At 40.7% G+C, this 16605-nt stretch overlaps 1 protein-coding gene across 2 annotated transcripts in view; it reads left to right on the top strand.

The window, feature by feature from the left end:
* The window catches only part of EGFLAM (EGF like, fibronectin type III and laminin G domains), a 128107-nt gene that overhangs the window by 31082 nt on the left and 80420 nt on the right, over positions 1-16605 (top strand). For both annotated transcript variants that reach the window (XM_084628576.1, XM_084628577.1), the window contains exons 2-6: positions 1604-1713; positions 4463-4546; positions 6683-6709; positions 13524-13641; positions 14150-14285. In XM_084628576.1, coding sequence (XP_084484702.1) covers positions 1604-1713; positions 4463-4546; positions 6683-6709; positions 13524-13641; positions 14150-14285 — 475 coding nt within the window. The remainder of the gene's footprint in view (positions 1-1603; positions 1714-4462; positions 4547-6682; positions 6710-13523; positions 13642-14149; positions 14286-16605) is intronic.

A 16605-nucleotide genomic window follows, 5' to 3' on the forward strand; every position in this document is an offset into this window, starting at 1 on the left:
CCCCAACTGCCTGTTCAATTAAAGAAAAATGTGTAAAACCAAAAGCGTCCTAGTAGAGGAATAATGAAGAGTAAATTCTTAAGAGACCTAAATGTCAGCTGTACTCTTGTTTTAGCTTCTCTTCTAAAGTATTGTTGCCGATCAATTCTGGTGAGTATTTGTAAGGTGTTAAGTTTTGTATTTAGCTTCAAATCAAATAAGTTGGTGGAAATGACAAGTGTAAATCTGATTTTGGCTTGTCTCACATCTAAAAATGACCTTTAAAATAACTTGATTTCACTTGGTATTTTGTTAGAACTAGTTGAAAAATCAGGTTTTCTCAGCCTTCCCTGTCATTTATGGTAGATAAGGTCACAAAAACATTACATATAATAAAACTGCTGCTATGAAGGAAATAAAAGTTGCCATAGAAAATTCTTTTCACCAGCAAATTTTCATCACTTCTTTGTTATGCTTGTTTATGAAGTGTCTTTACTATGTGTTTTTTGGTTTCAAGAGCATTGGTAATTGTCTGGCTACTTACAGAATTTTTGTTAAAAATCTTGGGCCTGATTCCACACTCCATAGTCAAACTTCCTAATGATTTCAAGGGAAATGTTGTCTGCAAGACTGTGGGTTTGGGGCCCTGAGTTGTAGTGTTCTATGTTAAGACTTCATAGGCAGTGGCTAAAATTCCTTCACCTTGGGTGGTAACATTTGCCATCACTATCTTTTCTCCAGGTAAGTGGAGCTCATTGCACATGCCTATGCACATGCACGCACGCATACAAACACCCGCATCTCTCGTTTTGCTTCCAGAGCTTAGACACCAGACCTGTACTTTGATTACAGTTACAAGAGAGGCTCCACCCAATGCTTCATGGTCCCTGCAGTTTGACTCAGCATGATAGAGTTTCTTGTCAGTGCTTATTCAATTTACTGTAGCGGTTGAGTTGTGATCCTTATTATTTTACCAGATAAAGTGCCTTTGTTATTAAAGCTAATAACCTTCCTCAGTTAATTGCAAGCTATTTTTTTGGCAAGATCATCAAAGAAATGTTGTGTACAAAAATTATGAAATACATTAAAGAATCCTTTAACCCAACTGGTGAAGAGTAATTAAGTATTTCTGTAGATTTATTCTGGTTACAGAGAAGGTGAATTCTCACACATGCCCCTTTCTTCATATGGCCTCCAAGGGTTGCATTCATGTAGCTAAGGGCATGGGTCCCAGGGAATTTTCCTCACATCTCAGTTTGCACCACTAATGCTATGTAGAGTAACAGGTGTGCTGCAGTAGTTGCAAATACACTGAAAAGGAAAGCAAATGTACTTTGATGGGTTGATAGATCGACCCAAATTAATTCTGGGTCAGATTCTACTCCACTTGTCACACTGAGTAGAAACCACATGGGCAGCATGTGGGGTAAGAAGCTACTCGACATGAGTGAGAGTGGTAGAATCTAGCCCTTTAATGATTGGGTCTGTCTGATTTTTGAAGATTTTTAAAGAATAGGGCAGCATATGTGTATTCTTCTTCAAAGATATGCCCCTCAGCTGATTATAAACAAGGGAATTTTGTTTCCTGAAACTTCTTACACAATATCATTTTGCTTTGAGGCAGATAGGCTGGGGCCTCCTCTAGATATATTGGTGGATTCACTGAACTGTACAGCTTTCAGCATACAATGGAGAATGCCAAAGCAGCATGCGAGCACCATCACAGGATACACTGTAAGTAAACCTTTATTTTTGTTAGCAATATACAGCATAGAATCCAAATGGACCACATAGTCCCATTCATTGTTCGCAAGGAAAGTGAAAACAGTAAGGGAAAGAAAGGAGGGTACTTTGAATCCCAGACTCAGTACCATACACTAGAGTTGTCTAGAAAGAGTTCTGTGAAAAAGCTGAGTTGGAACCAATAGTAAAGAGTCTTTAATTAACAAGCAGCTATGTTTTAGAAGCAAGCTATGATGGGAATTTTGTGTGGATGCAAGAAGCATGGATTCACAATAATTTGCATTTCTCTTGTGACTTTTATCCAAGGATCTCAAAGCACTTTACAATTAATTAGATAGGAGAACATTCCAGTAAGGTAGAGTAGAGCAGGTAAATATTATGCTTTTTTTTTTTACAGATTGGTAAGCAGAGGCACAGAGAGTGAAATTTATTCTAACTGCCTCAAGCCTGAGTCCCAAATTCCCCCCACCCCATCTCCTCACCCCACAGCCCCTTCCCATCTACCCCCTATTGCCCACAAGGCCACCTCCTCACCTTACATGTGCGTCTTCTCCAGGGTCCAGGCACCTAATTAGTGGAGCCATGCCTGTGCGGCTCCACTAATTAGGTGGGTGGCCCTTCATTCTCTCATGTGAGGCTGCCCAGGCGTGCACCTTAGAGGGAACTATCCGTGAGCCACCTGAATGGAGCTCGTGGACCACTGGTGGTCCATGGACCACATTTTGAGAACCTCTGTTCTAGGATTCTGTGCTGCCGTAAGTTGTTGATAAAAGAGGTGTGAGTAGGTCTCAGAAGCAAAGCAGTGTAACTTTGCACCAGTCTGGCATTCAGCATTCATGCAAAACAAATGAAACTTGTACTGATTTTGTATTCTGTGGAAACCAAATTTAACCCTTAAACTAAAGTCAATGGGAGCTGTTTTTGCCAGGAGTGAACTTGGCCCTGAGCACGTGGGGGATGGTAGACAAGAGCTGGTCAAAAATGTTTTGTTTTCCCCATGGAAAATGTTGATTGAGCGCCCCTTCCCCCACAAAAAAAAATCTAAATACAAATGCAAATTTTCATTGAAAAAAAAAACCAGTTTTCAAGGGATGCAGACAATTGAATGAAAGATGTCCATTTAATGAAAAACTCAGTTTTCCATTGGGAAAAAAGTTATGACAGAAAATGTTTGACCTTCTCTATTTCTGATATAAGTTGTGGTGGTTAGGGGCTGTTTCATCTTATACCTACACGCTGCTTGCTTTTCCTGCTATGCCCTATCTTTTCCTCCCTTGGTTGTGTAAGTTACACTTGTCTTGCACCTCTGCTGAATTATTTTTATTATTATTGAATTATTTGTATTGTAGTAGCTCCCAGAGGTCCATGATAATACAAATAATAAGTTATAATAACAATAATTGAGCTAGGCACTGTACTTAGTTTGGTGCATCCTTGGATGTATAAACAGAGGAGTAGTGAGTAGAAGTAGGGAGGTAGCTTTACCTCTACATATAGCATTGGCAAGACTGATACTATAATACCAGCATCCAGTTCTAGTGTCCACATTATACAAAAGATGTTGAAAACTTGGAGAGGGTGCAGAAAAGGACCACGTGGAGAGAAAATACCTTGTACTAAAAAGCTCTTTAGTCTAGCAGAAAAAGGGATAACAAGAATCAATTACTTGACATTGAAGTCAGGCAAATTCCAATTAGAAATAAGGCACACATTTTTAACTGAGAAGGTGATTAAACACTGGAACAAACTACCAAGGGAAGAGCTGTATTTTCCATCTCTCAATGTCTCCAAATTGAAATTGGATGCCTTTCTGGAAGATCTGCTTTAATCAAACACAAGTTATTGGGCTCAATACATGGGATGACATTCTGTAGTCTGTGTTATATAGGAGGTCAGATTTGGATAATCTAATGATCCCTTCAGGCCTTAAAATCTAAGAATGTATGAACAGACATAAGTAAGAGATGGTACCAGCTCTAAAGAACTTGTAAGCTAAATAAACAGGCCAGACAAACAGTGGAAGAAAGGGGCCATCCCCATTTTATAAATGGGGAATAGAGGCACAGAGAGAGTAAGTGGATGTCCAGTGGGTAAAAGTTACACTGCTTTGCAACTTCCACCAGTTCCATTACCAATTTACACAGGAGCCAGATCCTCAGTTGACTTCAATGGGTTTATGCCAGTTGAGGATCTTGCCCATGATGTATAACTTACAGTGTAATTCATGTAATTGCTGAATGAAGCCTAGAGACTTCCATGGGAATTCAACCTACTTATTTCAGGCTGCATTTTGCTGAATTTAGCAACCACATTTTACTGTACCAGGAAGTTCACTGAATGCCAACTAATTCATGTACACTTAGGGTTTGTCTGTAGTGGGATATGACATATGTTAAAACACATGTGTTAAACACAAGGTTAAATGATCAGTTTAAACAAGGATTGTTGTGTCAGCTGAGTATGGTTAACCCTAGGGTCCATTCTGATACAGTGTTAAATATGACAGTTCGTTTCTACAACTAAGTGCTAAGTCATATTTAACATTGTATCGTCTAACACATTATAAATTATGTAATTTTGATGTGTAGACAAACCTTGGTAAGTCTGAAGAATATGTCAATGTATGCTAACTCTCCATGTGTCTGTGGAGGGGCAAGGGCTGTATACGCAGTGATGTGATAGTAGTTTACTTATTATTTCTAAAGTATTTGTATCACTGCCTTAACTACATCTCTTCAAGGTGTTTTACTCAGAGGTTGAAGCTGATAAACCAGTAAAACAGCGGTCACATGATGTCCCCCTTAGCTTGGATATGCTCAGCATGGTGAGTATCTGGCTTTATCCATTGTCAGAATGATCAGAGCCTCTGGAATTTTGAGAGAGTTAAGTTTGGCATTTTCTAATAATTGGTGATATTTCTATAGTAGGAACCAGGAACTCTGACTTCTTTGGCTGTGTGAACTAATACCGGCTTCAATTCCAAACCCACAGGGACTATTGGGCAAAGAGGAAATCATAGCACACTGCTGTAATCTAATCAGAAATCTGGGATATGATTTTCGTACCTCATTCTCCTGCTAGTTTTGAATTTGCAACTGTTGGGACTTGCTGTGGGTTTTAATAGCAATTACCTGTGGGATCTCTTTAAATATTACTTTTGATTTCAAGTTCACTTTTTCAATTGGGAAAAGTTCATTTGTGCATGCAAAACTGGAAGAGCAATCACGTCTCCATTTGCTGTTCCATGTATTTAGGTGTCTAAACTCCCATCTGGGCAAAGCTGTGCCATCATGGTAAATGTCTGAGCAAACAGAGTTGAATTTTTGGCAAATTCCTGTGTGTGCAAGTGAGACTCTGCCCACTGAAAATTTGAGATTAAAAGTTTAATTGTGAGCTTTTATAACTCCTAACTACCAAAAAAAAAAAAGAAAAAGAAAAAAAAAGGCAAATGTGCAAGTTCTAGTCTCCAAGGGGCTTTTCTGGGATTGGAAGTTTTTTATTCTTTCAAAAAAATCTCTTGTCTTTTCCCATCACCTCCCTTTCCCCCTATTCTCTTCTTTTCTTTACCCTCTTCATCCCTTTCCTTTTCACCTTTATATGCTTCATTCTTCTTCTCCCCATTCCCCTCTCTCCTTCTAATCAGTGTCCTTCCTTCTTTTGGGCCATGTCCTCTTTACTCTTCCTTTCACATGGCTGAATTAGGAATGTTCTGTAGGACTGCACCAGCTAGAAATTGGCACTGAGATAATAGCATCAAATTCAAACATTTGTGGGCAGAGGGGAGATTTCTTTCTCTTTTTGAAGGGCATTGTGGTGAAGTTGGTGAACATTAGCAAACCTCTTCAAAAGGAAGTGATGAAGTGAAGAAGAGGGAAGAGTAGCTTCTCAGATTCCCTGTTGCCTTATACTCACTTTCTTTGGCTACTCCTGAATCTCATGGCTTTCACAAATATGGGATCATAGTAAAGGAAGGAGTCTCATTGTCATGATTAATTATTACTTTGTTATACACTATTTTTTGTCCCTCCTGTGTTCCTCACTTCTTTTTCCTAAAAGTACTTCTGTTGCCACCACAGGATTATCATACACAATGTAAGGAGAGTGGTCACTTTGGATAAGCTATTACCAGCAAGAGAGTGAGTTTGTGTGTGTGGGGGAGGGGTGGTGAGAAAACCTGGATTTGTGTTGGAAATGGCCCACCTTGATTATCATACACATTGTAAGGAGAGTGGTCACTTTAGATAAGCTATTACCAGGAGGAGAGTGAGTTTGTGTGTATGTGGGGGGGGGGGGGGTGAGAAAACCTGGATTTGTGCTGGAAATGGCCCAACTTGATTATCATACACATTGTAAGGAGAGTGATCACTTTAGATAAGCTATTACCAGCAGGAGAGTGGGGTGGGAGGAGGTATTTTTTCATGCTTTGTGTGTATATAAGATCTTCTAAACTTTCCACAGTATGCATCCGATGAAGTGAGCTGTAGCTCACGAAAGCTTATGCTCAAATAAATTGGTTAGTCTCTAAGGTGCCACAAGTACTCCTTTTCTTTTTGCGAATACAGACTAACACGGCTGTTACTCTGAAACCATAGGATATGACACAATAGGGTATGTCTACACAGCAGCTGGGAGGTTTAATTCTCAGTTCAGGAAGCTAGACATGAGCTAGTGCTTGCAAGGCTCAGTCTAGCCACCTGAATACCTACCCAAGGGGTCAAATGGGATTGCATGCGGGCAGCTAGCCCAAGCTGTTACTCACATAGTCATGGTTACGCTGCTATTTTTAGGCACTAGCTCCAGCTGACCTAACACGTGTACATCTATTTGAGCTGGGAATTACATGTCCCATCTGCTGAGTATATTGGTCATATCTTGCTTTGCTGACTCATCACTCATGATTTGCCATCAACTTTTAAGTATGTTGTTTGTTAACAAGTCCCATTCTGATTTTTCCCCCCAGGGTCAACTTGATGGACAAGCGATTTTTGTAAGTACTGCACTTCCTGAAACTGTCGCAGCTGTGATCCAAAATAAGACAGAACATTTAGAGCCTCCCTTTCCACTGATTCATATGCAGTGCACTAAAAGGCTCCATAATCTACTAAAATAATAATACTTGGCACTTAAGTAGGGCTTTTCCTAGTCAAAGTGGCACAAACTTTAACTGATGTTCAGAGCCGGTAGGTAAGAAAGTATTATTATCATCTCCATTTTAGAGATGGATAATCTTCCACACTTAATCATCGAAAACACTTAAGGGTGCCTTACTGAGTTATAGGAGATCAATCGTATAAGAATGAGAGCCAGGCAGCGAGGGCCACAGGAGAGCTGAGCAGTTAGCCAGAGTGGAAGGGCCAATCAGTCAGTCAAAAGGGAGAGGACGGAAGGGGGATATACCCTGTGAGTAGGAAGGTAGAATAGAGCAGTAAGGAAGTGTGAAAAGAGATGGGAAGAGTAGAATCATAGACTTTAAGGTCAGAAGGGACCATTATGATTGTCTAGTCTGACCTCCTGCACAACGCAGGCCATGGAATCTCACCCACCAACTCCTGTAACAAACCCCTAACTTATATCTGAGCTATTGAAGTCCTCAAATTGTGGTTTAAAGACTTCAAGGTGCAGAGAATCCTCCAGCAAGTGACCCGTGCCCCACACTGCAGAGGAAGGTGAAAACCCCCCAGGGCCTCTGCCAATCTGCCCTGGGGGAAAATTCCTTCCCGACCCCAAATATGGTGATCAGCTAAACCCTGAGCATGTGGGCAAGACTCACCAGCCAGACACCCAGGAAAGAATTCTCTGTAGTAACTCAGATTCCACCCCATCTAACATCCCATCACTGGCCATTGGGCATATCTACCACTAGTAATCAAAGATCAATTATTGCCAAAATTAGGCTATCCCATCGTATCATCTCCTCCATAAACGTATCAAGCTTTGTCTTGAAGCCAGATATATCTTTTGCCCTCGCTGCTTCCCTTGGAAGGTTGTTCCAGAACTTCACTCCTCTGATGGTAAGAAACCTTTGTCTAATTTCAAGTCTAAACTTCCTGATGGCCAGTTTATATCCATTTGTTCTTGTGTCCACATTGGTACTGAGCTTAAATAATTCTTCTCTCTTCATGGTATTTATCCCTCTGATATATTTATAGATAGCAATCATATCTCCTCTCAGCCTTATTTTAGTTAGGCTAAACAACCCAAGCTCATTGGGTCTCCTTTCATAAGACAGGTTTTCCATTCCTCGGATCATCCTAGCAGCCCTTCTCTATATCTGTTCCAGTTTGAATTCATCCTTCTTAAACAAGGGAGACCAGAACTGCACACAATATTCCAGATGAGGTCTCACCAGTGCCTTGTATAATGTTATTAACACCTCCTTATCTCTACTGGAAATACCTCTCCTGATGCATCCCAAGACCGCATTAGCTTTTTTGATGGCCATATCACATTGGCGGCTCATAGTCATCCTGTGATCAACCAATACGCCGAGGTCCTTCTCCTCCTCTGTTACTTCCAAGTAATGTGTCCCCAGTTTATAACAAAAATTCTTATTATTAATCCCTAAATGCATGACCTTGCACTTTTCACTATTAAATTTCATCCTATTACTATTACTCCAATTTACAAGGTCATCCAGATCTTCCTGTATGATATCCCGGTCCTTCTCTGTATTGGCAATACCTCCCAGCTTTGTGTCATCTGCAAACTTTGTTAGCACATTCCCGCTTTTTATGCCAAGGTCAATAATAAAAAGATTAAATAAGATTGATCCCAAAACTGATCCCTGAGGAACTCCACTAGTAACCTCCTTCCAGTCTGACAGGTCACCTTTCCGTGTGACCCTCTGCAGTCTCCCCTGTAACCAGTCCCTTATCACCTTTCAGTTTTCATATTGACCCCCATCTTTTCCAATTTAGCTAATAATTCTCCATGTGGAACCGTATCAAATGCCTTACTGAAATTGAGGTAAATTAGATCCACTGCGTTCCCTTTGTCTAAAAAATCTGTTACCTTCTCAAAGAAGGAGATCAGGTTGGTTTAACACGATCTACCTTTTGTAAAGCCATGTTGTATTTTGTCCCAATTAGCATTGACCTCAATGTCCTTAACTTCTTTCTCCTTCAAAATTTTTTCCAAGACCTTGCATACTACACATGTCAAATTAACAGGCCTGTGGTTACCCGGATTGCTTTTTTTACCTTTCTTAAAAATAGGAACTATGTTAGCAATTCTCCAGTCATACGGTACAACCCCTGAGTTTACAGATTAATTAAAAATTCTTGCTAACGAGCTTGCAATTTCATGTGCCAGTTCCTTTAATATTATTGGATGAAGATTATCCAGGTCCCCCGATTTAGTCCCATTAAACTATTCGAGTTTGGCTTCTACCTCGGATGTGGTAATATCTACCTCCATATCCTCATTCCCATTTGTTATCCTACCATTATCTCTAAGCTCCTCATTAGCCTCGTTAAAGACTGAGGCAAAGTATTTGTTTAGATATTGGGCCATTCCTAGATTATCCTTAACCTCCACTCCATCCTCAGTGTTAAGCAGTCCCACTTCTTCTTTCTTTGTTTTCTTCTTATTTATATGGCTATAGAACCTTTTACTATTGCTTTTAAGTCGCTTTGCAAGGTCCAACTCTACATGACTTTTGGCCTTTCTCGCTTATCCCTAAATGTTCTGACCTCAGTAAGGTAGCTTTCCTTGCTAATCCCTCCCATCTTCCACTTCTTGTAGGCTTTCTTCTTTTTCTTAATCACCTCTCTGAGATGCTTGCTCATCCAGCTTGGTCTACAACTCCTGCCTATGAATTTTTTCCCCTTTCTTGGGATGCAGGCTTCTGATAGTTTCTGCAACTTTGACTTGAAGTAATTCCAGGCCTCCTCCGCCTTTAGATCCACTTCCCTAACTAATTTCCTTAATTTTGTAAAGTTAGCCTTTTTGAAATCAAAAACCCTAGTCAAAGATCTATTTTTGTTTATCCTTCCATTTAGTTTGAACTGAATTAGCTCATAATCGCTCAAACCAAGTTGTCGCCTACAATCATTTCTTCTATGAGGTCCTTACTGCTCACCAAAACCAAGTCTAAAATGGCATCCCCTCTTGTTGGTTCAGCAACTACTTGGTGAAGGAATCCATCAGCCATCGTATCCAGGAAAATCTGAGCCCTATTATTATTACTAGCACTTTGTCCTCCAGTCTATATCTGGGAAGCTAAAGTCTCCCATGATCACACAATTCCCATTAGTATTAAAGATGTCTCTATCCATATCCAAATGAGATCCTGGCGGTCTATAGCACACCCCAAGCACTATCCCAGGGGAGGCTCTAGTAGCTTTCTTCCCCAAAGTGATTTTGGCCCAGACAGACTCTGTCTTATCCATTCCATCACTTCTTATTTCTTTACAGTCTACCTCATCGCTGAGGTACTCCACCACCTTTGCCTTTATTTCTGTCTTTCCTAAACAGCGCATACCCTTCAATACCCTTACTCCAGTCATGACTACTATTCCACCATGTTTCTGTTATCCCTATAATATCTGGTTTCACTTCCTGCACCAGTAGTTCTAGTTCCTCCATTTTGTTACCTAGTCTCCTCGCATTAGTGTACAAACATCTTAATTTTTGCTGTTTGGCTTCGCTCGCATTCTTTACCCGATTGGGCACAGACATTCTACCGCCAATATTACCTATTAGATTAGTATGTACACTGCCCTTCCGCCTTATGTCTTTCTCCTACCCACGGCTGTATCCTTTCTTACTTCATTTTCTTCCCTCTCAAAGAGGTCTGAGCTGAGCTAAAAAGAGGATAGGATTCAGGAATAAGGGAGGCAGAGAAAGCACACAAAAAGGAGGCAGGAATGGGAGACTAAAGACAATGTTGTATAGAAGATAAACCCCCTTTATGACTTTTGTTGCTGGTGAATTATTTCCAGTCCTGTGCTCAGTCCAATGGACCATTCTGCTTCCTATAAACAAAAACCGTAAAGGGTTTAGCTGTAGAGATGGGCTAAAAAGGAGGTGTTCATTTATGAAAGGGTTTTGGTTTGAGACTGAATCAGGACCAGTGTATAGGCTTGGAGTCAACATTGACGGATTCTTGCAAGCTGTTTATGTGAGATTTTGGCCAAAAATGGTGGAAATCATGTGAGATCAGTAGATTTCATGAGATTTCAACTATCTATATTAATGGAAATTTTGCTAGATCTTGGGAGAATCACTGTGGTTAGGAGACTTTTAGGATGCATCTAATCCAGAAAAGGGAAAATGGGCTCCTTCTAGTTTTGGATCTGATTCAGTAACAAAACTGTAGGGTTGGGTTTGGACTGGAAGATTTTGAAGGTGTTTCAGATTTGAGGTTCCAGGTTTGAGGTTCCAGGTTTGATCCATCTCTACATCTGATAACAATAATGACTTCAGTTGGGCCATTTCTTAGAGAATTAATGACTTGCTGGGATTCATCAACTCCCAGCTGCTCATTAATCCCCAGGAAATGTTGTTGAGCTCAGACATTCTTGCTGAAATGCTTTCTGTTATACTCATACCAAAGTCAACAGAAATCTGCAATAACACTGTGGTCAGGTTTGCATGATTTGTCTTTTAGACAGTGAGCCTGATTCTCCTCTAAATTACAATGATGGACTCCATTGACTTCAATGGAGCTCCCTCCTGACCTACACTGCTGTAACTGAGAGCAGAATCAGTCCCAGCCTGTAAGTATAAGCATTATCAAATTGGATAGCATGTATTATACCTGGTCATGTTATTGTTTTACAACATAGAACATATAAATAACAGCACACAGCAAACATGGAAATATAATATAAAGGCACCTATTAAGCTCTTATCCGATTGAGTATAGTGGGGCTATTCACATGCTACACATTAAGCACACGTGTAAGCCTGTGGACTTGGTCCTAAAAAAAGAATAGGCAGGCTTTAGAGGTGGAAGGTTTCTAGGTCAAGTGCCTGAACTTGGAGAACAACGAATAGCTATGAGCTTGTGTACCCTGACAGGAGAAATACATTTTGTGATAGATTCAAAGTTAGGCCTTGCAAAGCTTGTCTTTGGCCAGATCTTCCACTGTTGTAAATTGACATAGCTCCATTGCAGTCAACAGAGCTTCTCTCATTTACATCAGTAAGACCCATAATGTTTTAATAAAACAGAAGGCCAAATTCTGCCCCATCGTATGCCGTTTAAACTTTGGCATACCTTGCTATAGTACCTGCGACAGAGCCAATGTACTGCAGTAGAGATTTCAGTCCACTATACCTCTAGTATCACAACACAGCAAATTTTTTAAGATGCATTAATAGTACAAGAAGGTGGAACTCAGTCCAGATCCATATAAATATCTTAACTTGCTTTAAAAGCACTTCACATAATTGCACTGACTTTCTAACGTTAGACTAAAACCCTGACTCACCACAAGCTGTCCGATCAATTGGACTGTGCATGAGCTTATGGTGTCTACCTCTCTGGAGCTCACTGCAGATTAGGACTGGAGGTAGCAATAACAGGCAGTAGAACTATTGGACTAGTACAGTATTTACCCACAGGAATAAAGGAAAGCTTATTAGAAAGACCGGCATCAGGAGGCTGGCAGATAATAAAGTATTAGGATCTTTCACTAGCTTGCTGCACCTGGAAATACTATTTCAAGTTTCTCTTCGCTTCAGGGGAAAAGAGCTCTCTGAATTTTCCCATGCACTGTGAGTGATATTTTAAATATCTGGATGACTCTTTAGAAGTGCATATATGTGTGTGTATGTACATATAATGTTTCATATAATAAAATCATCCAGTCCAATTATTGCCTTTATGTAAATACTTTCGTTAATCTTTGGAACTGAGGTGTCACCTGAGGTGTCATTTATGGTTTCCAGTGAAACAATTGGAGATGGGCCCAAATCAAAACCCATATCCAAGAGCTCCCCAACTTCTAGGGTTTTTGAGATCCAAACCCAGACCAGGGTCTGAATTTTGCACATGGACCAATCTTTATTAATGTTTGGCTGAGCCAAAATATGAGATCTGAATAGCTCCAGCTGACTGGTAGTATATGTTCTGAAATGGACCAGACACCGAGATTAAATACTTGGTCATGCTGGGAGTCTTAAACAGCATCACAAATAACAAAATTATCATATGCAGAGCTCAGCAATGCCTTACATATGGCAGTTGACAGTTTTGCCTTTGGGTTAACCTGTCCTGTGACGGTGACACAGAAACAAGTAAGTCCTTGGTCTTCCATAAAGGGAGGCACTCCTTTCAAGTCACGTTTGATAGCATTAGCAGAGTAGTGTGGGAGGAAAATTTCAGGGGGCATCTGCTTCCATTGGTTCCTGATCTGTGTACAAGGAGAGGTCACACATTTCTTCACCATCAGAAGCAGCAACAGCCCCCTGGAAACAGATAATGAACTCTAGCATTTGGCTCAAGAGGGGAATGTATGTGACTTAAATTTCAGCAGCCAAAGTGTGTGACTGTGAGCTCCATAAAAACTTTCTTCAGACTTCAGAATTTTGCTGAGAAATGGGTCTAGGTCAGTTCTGTAGATCCCTGTGGGGTAAAACTGCAGCTTGTCAGGAAACCCGTGACCTTGTTTGTGTGTTTTGTTTGTGTACTGAATTGGCATTGTTGCAATTTTCCTAGGGGCCTGCATGGAAAATATCATGTAAGATATTAATGTAAGATATCTCATCCAAGCAGCATAGCACACAATGTCATTTTCAGTAACATGAAACAGATCTGTTACTTTTTTGTATCTTCTTTTTCTTGTCTCTGACAGGATGTTGTTATTGGCGATTTAAAGCCAAACACTCCACACCGCGTTAGTGTAGGATCTTATGGCTGGGCAGGAAAAGGACGACCCAGCATGCCCAGAGACATCACAACCTTATCCCAAGGTAAAATCTGTGTAAATAGCTTTCCATTATGAAATGGCTGAGGCAGAGTTAATCCAAGACATTTCATTTTGCTGGCAGGTAAACATAGAGCGAGAGCTAAAATTTCTGTTTTGCTCAAAGTCGCTCATGTCAGAGGGCAGGCTGTATTTGTAGTGGCAAAATGGTCAGTAACATTATTAAAAGATTTAAAAGGATAAATGCCACCTGAGGTACCAGGGGCCTTGTGGACCCTTTATAAATGCCTGCAAGGGCATTTGAAGAAAGAAACCTCTTTCCTCTAGCATATTTCCTGCCTACAATGCAGCATGTGAATCCTAGCTAAATCGGATTAACGTACAGTACTTAAGTTTAAATATTTTTAACATAGAATTTTTACAAGTATGATTGTTTTGTGGTAAAACACCAGTCTGATTCTCGGTCCTGGGAGGAATGTGTGTGTGTGGAGTTTTGTGTCTATAAAATCTGTCTGCTTTTCTAATACTGATTACATGCCATTCTTTTGGCTTAGATAAATGCATGCCCCCTGACCCACCCTATCAGCCTCAGGTCGTAGTAGTTTCTGATTCAGAGGTTGCGCTATCATGGAAACCTGGAGTCAGTGAAGGAAGTTCCCCAATCCAGTACTATACCTTGGAGTTTATCAGGTAAATCAGGAATCTGAATTTCAGTATATGTGCACTACATGTATTTCAAAATATATTATTAGATTCAGTGCAGATGTTCCTCATTATTTATTCATTCATTTTATATAGTGCATTTATCACTCTCTCTCTCTCTTGCTCTGTGTGAAATGTACTGTTAAAATTTAAAATAAATAATCTCAATTGATATAAAGTCAGCAATAACTCCCACCCTTCGCCTTAAAGAAAATACCCGCCCTCTGGGGAAAGCCTGAGTAAACAGGGTTTGAAACATGCTCTGAAAGTCATCAAACTCATGCCCAAAGGGAGAAGAGAATTCCAGAGTCAAGGGCCTTTCCCTGAAAATGCCCAGCCCTCAGAAGTAGAAATGCTGGGACTGTCAGCTCAATTGTCTCAGCTGATTTTAGCTGTCATGTAAGAATATAAGAAGAGGTGGTATCTTGAGTTCGCAGGTCTCAAACCACTATGTGCTCTTTACTTTATGGATCTCCTTTACTGTTACTGTCCTAGTTTTTATGAAAAGTTATTAGAAAACCTTCAAGGAGATCCTACCATGAATTATCTAAAACGTGCAATAGTATGTAATAGAGCAGGCATGGCCAAACCACGGCTTGCAAGCCACGTGCGGCTTTTTAAGGGGTCAACTGTGGCCCACTGAGCTCGGGGCTTCACCCCATGTTGGGGGGGAGGAGGAAGTGGAGCTAGCACTTGCTGCTCGAGCCCCATGGGAGGGTGCCGAGGCTTGGGGCTTCACTCCACAGCAGGGAGAACTGGAGCTTGCGGCTTCAGCCCTGCGGGTAGCAAGCCAAGGCTCAGGGCTTCAGCCCTGCAGAGGCAGGGAGCCAAGGCTCGGGGCTTTAGCCCTGCTGGGGGAGGGAGCTGGTGCTCTTGGCTTCAACCCTGCAGGAGGAGGGGCACTGCTGCTTGGGGCTTCAGCCCCACAGGAGGAGAGGCACTGCTGCTTGGGGCTTCAGCCCTTCAAGTGGCGCCTAGGCTCTAGCTTCAGTCACATGCTCATTATAACAGGAAATTGCGTCACTCTAGTGCTCTGCAGACCTTGTGTGCTGTGATCGGTTTCCATGCTGCACACGACAGGCTGTGTTTACTGTTCATAAGTCGCAGTGGAATAGTTATAGATTGAAGTGTTAACCCTATGTTAATTTTGTGGGTGACACTGACATCATCAAATGGTAAGAAATGCAAGTATGAAGAAGAAAACTGAAGTTTTCAGCCAGAATGGGAGGAAGATTTTGCATTCACTAGTAAAGGTGGCAGACCCCTCTGTGCCTTATCTGCAATGCATTGCTTTCTCACTACAAAGCGAGCAACTTGAAACATCACTATGAAACAAATCACAATAACTTTTCCTCTAAATATCCTGCTGGATCAGAATTAAGGAAAAATAAGCTAACCACTTTAAAATTACCCCTCAATAGTCAACAGACACTACTTTCGGCATTCCGTAAGGAAGCTGACACAAAGACTGAAGCTAGTTTTGTTATGGCATGGAATATTACTCGTGCAAAACGTCCATGATGGAGAATTTGTTAAGAAGAATATTGCAGAAGTGGTTGCAATTTTAGATCAAAGTAACACAAAACTTCAACAACTAATGCAGCAAATTCCAATTTCGCACCACGCTACAGAGAGGCGGATCTCCCAGATCTGTGCTGATGCAAGTAAGATGCAAAATGATCTAAAGAATTCTCTAGCATTCAGACTAGCTGTCGACAAATCCACAGATATTCAAGATAAACCACAACTAGTGATATTTGTTTGCTATGTTTCCACGGATGTAATTGTAAAAAAGAAATGTTGGACTTAGTGGCTCTAAAAGAAACAACCTGTGGTGTTGACATAAAAAATGCATTTGACAAAGCATTGACAAATGCTGATGTACCACTGGATAAACTTGTTAGTGTTGCAACGGATGGAGCACCTGCAGTGGTGGGGAAAAAAAGTAGGCCTTATCAGACTTTTGAAAAACGATCCTAAATTTCCAGAGTTTCTCCCTGTTCATTGCATCATCTGTCGTGAACATCTCACAGGCAGATACTTCAAGTATGAAAGTATTACAAAAACAGTCCTGGAAATTGTCAATTTCATCTGTTCAAATGAGAAGACTCATCAACCATTCAAAAATTTTATTGAAGAGCTGGATCTTGAAGACAACCTAACAATGTCTCTTTCGGCTGTATTGTGAGGGGGGTTGTCAACCAGCAATGTCTTAAATAGATTTGTGGAACTCCATCAGTGCTTTCCTTTGAAGAAAAGGAAATCCGTAACGGATGCAGGATCTGATGTTTTTCATTGATATTACGCA

The sequence above is a fragment of the Lepidochelys olivacea genome, assembly GCF_965140295.1.
Source record: "Lepidochelys olivacea isolate rLepOli2 genome assembly, chromosome: 5".
NCBI lineage: Eukaryota > Metazoa > Chordata > Testudines > Cheloniidae > Lepidochelys > Lepidochelys olivacea.